The 6,282-nt window shown below is 52.2% G+C and overlaps 1 protein-coding gene across 1 annotated transcript; it reads left to right on the plus strand.

The window, feature by feature from the left end:
- Nucleotides 1–1,205: 1,205 nt before the first annotated feature.
- Nucleotides 1,206–5,696, plus strand: LAMTOR3 (late endosomal/lysosomal adaptor, MAPK and MTOR activator 3). Its single transcript, XM_065691438.1, has 6 exons — nt 1,206–1,293; nt 1,395–1,429; nt 2,110–2,168; nt 2,691–2,824; nt 3,888–3,951; nt 4,850–5,696. Exons 1-6 carry the CDS (start codon nt 1,285–1,287, stop codon nt 4,921–4,923), a joined length of 375 nt encoding a protein of 124 aa, XP_065547510.1. The 5' UTR covers nt 1,206–1,284; the 3' UTR covers nt 4,924–5,696.
- The last annotated feature ends 586 nt before the right edge of the window (nt 5,697–6,282 follow it).

Below are 6,282 nucleotides of genomic sequence, written 5' to 3' on the forward strand. Positions count from 1 at the left end.
CAGATCCTTGAATCTGAAGTGGTGGAGACAGTGCAGTGATGGGTATACAGCCACCATAGAAGTGTTAATATAGTGTTACATAGCAATCGGCATCACAGAGTTTAATTCATGGACTATTTTCACCCAGAATTATACTTTGAGGTATATACATTGGACTTCCCCATCTTCCCACATTACCCACCAAGTATATCCGGGTCCCTGAGCAAAAGCAATCCCACGAGTGGGTTTGCCTTTACCTGAAGCAGGAATAACCCAGACGGTCTTCCCCAGCAAATTCTTCATGTGCACCACAGGAACTTTGTCCCCCTCTACAATATGTAAAAGTTCTGACTGGGCTGGGCCAGCTCTATTGACCCATCCTCTAGTGTTAACCAACCAGGTGCCCTTTGGTAAGTGTGTATCCCAATGCTTGAAAGTTCCCCCACCCATTGCTCTCAGGGTGGTTTTTAACAGCCCATTGTACCATTCGATTTTCCCAGAGGCTGGTGCATGGTAGGGGATGTGATATACCCACTCAATGCCATGCTCTTTGGCCCAAGTGTCTATAAGGCTATTCCGGAAATGAGCCCCATTGTCTGACTCAGCTCTCCCTGCGGTGCCGTGTCACCACACAATCTGTTTCTCAAGGCCCAGGACAGTGTTCCGGGCAGTGCCGTGGGGCACGGCGTGTTTCCAGCCACCCGGTGGCTGCTTCCACCACGGTAAGCACAGGGCGCTTGCCTTGGCGGGCTGGTGGGAGCGTGATACAGACCGTCTGCCGGGCCTCCCCGTACTCGTGCCGGCTGAGCCTGGTTTATGTCTCCACTTCAGCTGCTACGTTACCAGCCTGCAGCCGCCGGCTCGACGGACTACATCCAACACCACCGCGCACCCCGGCCACCACAGCCACAACGGCTCCACTGACCCGCTGCGCCTGCGCAGGAGCTGCGGAGCCGGCAAGAAGCACTTCCGGGTTCGCGAGGGCTGACGCGCCGTCATATGACGGCGGCTTAAGGGGGAAGCGGCGGGGCAGGGCGGTGGTGGGGCAGCAGCGCCGGCCGTGCGCACAGGTGTTGCGGGGAGCGCAGCGCAGCGCCCACCCCCCCCGGAGCCGTGGCAGTGGCCTCGGCCCAGCTGCGCTCCCTTCTCTGTGCGGGCGGGGGCGGCTTCTACCAAGGCAGCGGGGCGGGGGGAGGCGGCCGGGCCTCACGTTGGGAGCGCGTCGCTCCCCTCCCTCGGGGTGGGTGACCGGCGCCCTCTTGTCTCGCCTCGCAGGCCCGCGGAGGTGGCGGCAGCGCCCCAGCCATGGCCGACGTAAGTGCAGCTCCGGTGGGGCTGGGCAGCGGGCGGCGGGAGGCGGCGGGCCCTGGCGCGGAGCGGGCACAAGTAACGCGCGGTCCCGTCTCTGCCCGCAGGACCTGAAGAGGTTCCTGTACAAGAAGCTGCCGAGGTAACTGCGGGGGGCGCGGCGGGCCCCGCGGAGCGCGGGCGGGCGGGCGGCGGGGTCGCTTCTGGCTCAGAGAGGCGAGCATCCGCACCGCGCCGGGCCGGGCTGCGGCGGGGGGCAGCCGCTCTGGGGGGCGCGCTGGGCCCCGCAGGTGAGGTGGGCTGAAGGGAGCTTCGCCTTCCATCCACCCGCTCTTTGGGAAGCGGTGGGTGTGTTCGGCCCGCCCGGCCGAGCCGTGCTGGAAAAGCCATTCCTCGTGACTCGGTTGCCTCATCCTTGACAGCTCCCTTCTCCGTAATTAGCGGTTACTGGCAGCGTTAAACAGGTCTGCCACAGCCGCAGGGCTGAGGCAGGGTGACATTGGTGCCGGCTGGGGGAGAGCACCACCAAAAGGCTCCTGCTTGACTTGGGGAACTCGGTCAGTTGTACCGGGCCTCTGGGGACGTGCCCTGTTGCTGGGAGTCCCATGGCATTTTTAGTCGTTTAGGTTCCTATTTGTTGTTTTAGTGCTCCAAGAGCCCACCTGCACTGTACGGAACAAGCCCCCTCCCATGAAACACTGTATTAGTGAAGGTGTCAGGCTTTCCCGTATTTCCCAGTCCTTGCGTGTCTGTTCAGGGAAAACAAGATCTTTACTGCTAACTACTCTGCTTTTAAGATGGTGTCTCTTCATTTATTTGCAGCGTTGAAGGACTTCATGCGATTGTAGTCTCGGACAGAGACGGAGTGCCTGTTATCAAAGGTAACTCCACCTTCCCCCTGCGCCCTGCAGCCGATGCCGTGACTGAACGGCAGGGGGTGGAGCAGCACATCAGAACCTGCCCTGGTGCCCAATACCTGAGTATCCGAATCAAAGAATTAAATTGGGCTTCCAGTTCAGGAGTTGATTATGTACCTCTTTAAGTTGGTCCCTTGTTTGTGGCCTCAGTGATTGCAGGCCGCACAGATCCTCTCAGCTCAAGGGCTGGAATGAGCACACACAGCAGGGGGGACACAACCAAAGTGACATCAGCACAGGCTGCATGTGTTCAAGGAAAAGCCTGTTCCTCAGGTGTGCTAGAAAGGATGCTGGTGTAGAGAGCACTGGCGGTGTACTGAATATTAAGTGATGAAGATTGTCCTCTACTCATTGTGGAAGCACATGAGATGTGTTACATGTTCCCCAATATCAGATGTACTTCTGGTGGAGGACTGAGCCAGCTAACTCCTTGAGATGCAGTCAGACGTACCTTGTAGTGATAAGAATTGTCTTGTTTTGTTCCAGTTGCCAATGATAATGCTCCAGAACATGCACTGCGACCAGGCTTTCTGTCCACCTTTGCCCTTGCCACAGATCAGGGCAGTAAACTGGGACTGTCTAAAAATAAAAGTATCATCTGCTATTACAATACGTACCAGGTGAGTCACCTCAGTGTGGTTTGTTCTCGGTGCCCCAGGCTGCTCCTGCATTACGTTTTCAAGGCCAGGCTGAACAGCGCCTTGAACACCCTGGTCTAGTGGAAGGTGTCCCTGCACATGGCAGGGGGTTGGAACTGGGTGGTCTTGAGGTCCTTTCCAACCCATTCTATGATTCTACACTAGCAAGGGAGAGGAGGTTGTTTAAATGCTGCCAGACTTCGACTTCGCTGCTCTTTAAGTACTTGCATGTTATTTCTCACACTGCTTAAATGCCAGAGCCTAAACTGTCACACCATTTGTTAGGCTTCTCCTGTATTTCTCAAAAGTGAGATGTACTGGTTGAAAATGGTGAAGTTTCCTGAGGCCTGAGTGGGGATCAGGAATTTGGAGCAGGTGCTGCTCATGTGGCCTTCAGTCTGTTGTGAAGGGTTTACATTCTCTTTCACAAACAGTATTTATTTATAATTAGTGACACCTAAACTAATAAGCACATGGCAGTCTGCTTCAGTTGTTGCCAGGGTGATTTAGAGATAAGAAAGCTTGGAAATGCCACTCTCATTTTTTTACGAGCTGGTTATTTGTGTCCTGAAATCCATCACCTGCCAAGTTTCTGCTCCTTCTCAGGTCCTAGTGGTCTTCAGAGCTGTTTATTATGACTGCAGTAAACTGGCCAGCTGTTTAGCTGGGCCTGTTTGGAAAATGAATGGGCGAATGAGTTAGTTTACACACATTGAGTGCATTCCTTTGATGCTCTTGATGTGACTGGCTTTACGTGCTCAAGGTTCCAGTTCCCTGTTAATGGAAGTAGAGATACTGCTGTACACAGAACAGTATTTTAAACCAATAAACCCTCCCTGCTTTCATGCTGCCTGTGGAGAGTATGGTGGATAACACTGTAGAGCATGGGAAGGAGGGAAATGCCAGGCTTTGAGCTGCTGGTACCATGGTGTAAGTTCTGTTGGTGTTTTCAACTGAGGAGGCTGCTTGTTTCAGATAGCAGTGTCAGAGCTCTGACATCCAACATGCTTAGCTGCTGACTGAATACTGTTCTCTCTCCTTCCAGGTGGTGCAGTTCAACCGCTTACCTTTGGTAGTAAGCTTCATTGCTAGCAGCAGTGCCAATACCGGTATGTCTTCATGTGTATTTTAAATTTGGTGGTATTTTAAGGCCCAGATGTTTAAATAATTAAAACCAAATCATCTGAATTTACTTCGATGTGCATTAACTTTGCTCCTGCTATGAATTTTGTCAGCATTATTGTAAAGGGGAGATTTAGATTAGATACAAGGAAGACATTCTTCACTATGGGGGTGGTGAGGCACTGGAGCAGCTTGCCCAGAGAAACTGTGGCTGCTCCATCCCTGGCAGTGTTCAAGGCCAGGCTGGACGGGGCTTTGAGCAACCTGGTCTAGTGGAAGGCATCCCTGGCCATGGCAGGGTTTGGAGCTAGATGAGCTTTAAGGTCCCTTGCAACCCAAACCATTCTGTGAAAGATGTGAGTAAAAATGCATAGCTTTTTAAGTGACTTATTGAAGTTCTTCTTTTAGAAGCACAAGTTCTCCTGTGGTTAGCTTTAGCCTTGCTGTGTGAGCATGCTCACTGCACCAGTAGTGCTTGTACTGTACAAGCCAGTTGTTCAGTCTCTTCCAAGTTGGGTTCTGAAGTAACACGTGTAACTTCATCCCCTCAGTTGTGTGGGGTGGGGAGTCCTCCGAGCCTTGCTCATGAGGGCATTGGCTAATGAGTGTGAGCCAAAGGGACTGAATCCTTGTGCAGCTGCTTGGGCTTTGGCAGCTGTGGAAAGCAGGGAGGCAACAGCGGAGGCCAGCAGCAGGACAGGAGAGCTGTGCTGCACGGGGTGTGCCCCTGTTGTTCCTGTGGAGTGAGCAGCCCAAGTGAAAGGCTTTGTGTTTTGGAGCACGCTGCCTGTGACTTGGGAGGGGAGGGAGTGGCGAGGTTTGCAGAGTGGCTTCTCAGTTATGTGGTTTGATGGGATGTTTGTTGGGTCTCTCCTCTCTTTCCAGGGCTGATTCTAAGTCTAGAGAAGGAGCTCGCGCCCCTGTTTGAAGAACTGAGGCAGGTTGTTGAAGTTTCGTAACCTGATGGTATAGCCAGAGTGCAGCATCCCTCTGCAGCCCAGTGGACAGATTCAATAATCCTCAGTCAAATAACACGCCTCAGAAGAAATACCACAGCTCCTTAGTATACTAAGTAAGAGTAAATTGTACATAGTACTGAATCTGAAATGATCTACTAGTGTGTTGTAGGTGGATGTTACTTTAGGCCATGCTTCTTGTATCGTGCAGTACTGAAGAGACCACCAAAATAGCTCCCATGGAGTTTAGCTCTGCCAGACTGGCGTGATGCCACTGGCTCGCATGAGCAACCCCCAGACCCACAGATCTCTTGCTTTACAGGAAACCAGGCAGGTATTGGGGTGTGTCCTACTACGTGTTGGAAGGCAGGTTGGTTGTACAGTGTTATCAGAGTTGTGGTTGAAGGAGTTACTGTGAGAGCAAGTTTACTAGCCGTGATGTGTCGGTACAATCAGTAAATATCTCAGCTTTCTCACAGGGGTGATACTTTTGGCAAGGGAATGCTACTAATCTGGATGCTAGCTGCATCCTGCTTCCACTGAGAAGAAAGCTATTTCTGTGAAAGCTGTTGCCTCAGGGGTTTTCCTGATGCCCAGATAAAAGCACCTGAACAGTGTCTCATTTTTCTTCATGGGGTTTTTGTGTAATAGAGTTGTGAAGATCTCTTGTCTCATAGTCTCTGTGTGGGTTCATCACTGGTGACTCTCTCGGCTCATTTACCCTTAGGTTTTCCTAAGTAAATACATATAAATAAATACAGTATTTTTAAATGACAGAGCCTGGTCCAGTCTTCTGTCGCACATTCACAGCACATTGGCTTTTCTGTCACTGTTTGTAAACGTACAAACCCCAGGAGTTTAGAACATGAAAACTAACCAGCATGTCTCTTGGCTGGGTGATAAGGATAAAGAGTCCCATGCCAATGCAGATATCCTGTCACTGGGGTCAGTCCTCCCCCTTATTCCCTCCTGTGTCCCCCTTTGTGACAGCTGCGTGTAGACTTGTAGCACTGAAACCAAGCACTAAGTGTGAGCTCTTGGCAGGTGTCTGCCTCAGGCTGGGAAAGGGGGTGTCCCTGCCCCTTGTTCACACCTTGCCCCCTTCAGCATCAGGCAGGATGGGGAGAGCAGCTGTGCTGGAAGTGAGGGCTGGAAATCCTTGGCTCAAAGCTCTCTCGGAAATTAAGAGTTGTTGGTCAACCTTTTTCCATTTAAACTGAGCTCCTGGTGGGAGCTTTCTGTCGCTGGTCCTCACAGAACCAGCTGGAAACTGAGCCCCAGGGTGTCCATGCGTATTTCTGGCAAAAAGCATTTGCATTCCACCTAAGGCCTCCTCTTGCTGTTAGCTCCTCTTCAGCTCAT

Source organism: Lathamus discolor, chromosome 1 (genome assembly GCF_037157495.1).
Source record: "Lathamus discolor isolate bLatDis1 chromosome 1, bLatDis1.hap1, whole genome shotgun sequence".
NCBI classification, from domain to species: domain Eukaryota; kingdom Metazoa; phylum Chordata; class Aves; order Psittaciformes; family Psittacidae; genus Lathamus; species Lathamus discolor.

Excerpts from the sequence above, each read along its gene's own strand:
- LAMTOR3 (XM_065691438.1), top strand. Across the intron at positions 2,169-2,690 it reads CGGAGTGCCTGTTATCAAAG|TTGCCAATGATAATGCTCCA; the intron begins GTAACTCCACCT and ends GTTTTGTTCCAG. Across the intron at positions 3,952-4,849 it reads TAGCAGCAGTGCCAATACCG|GGCTGATTCTAAGTCTAGAG; the intron begins GTATGTCTTCAT and ends CTCTCTTTCCAG.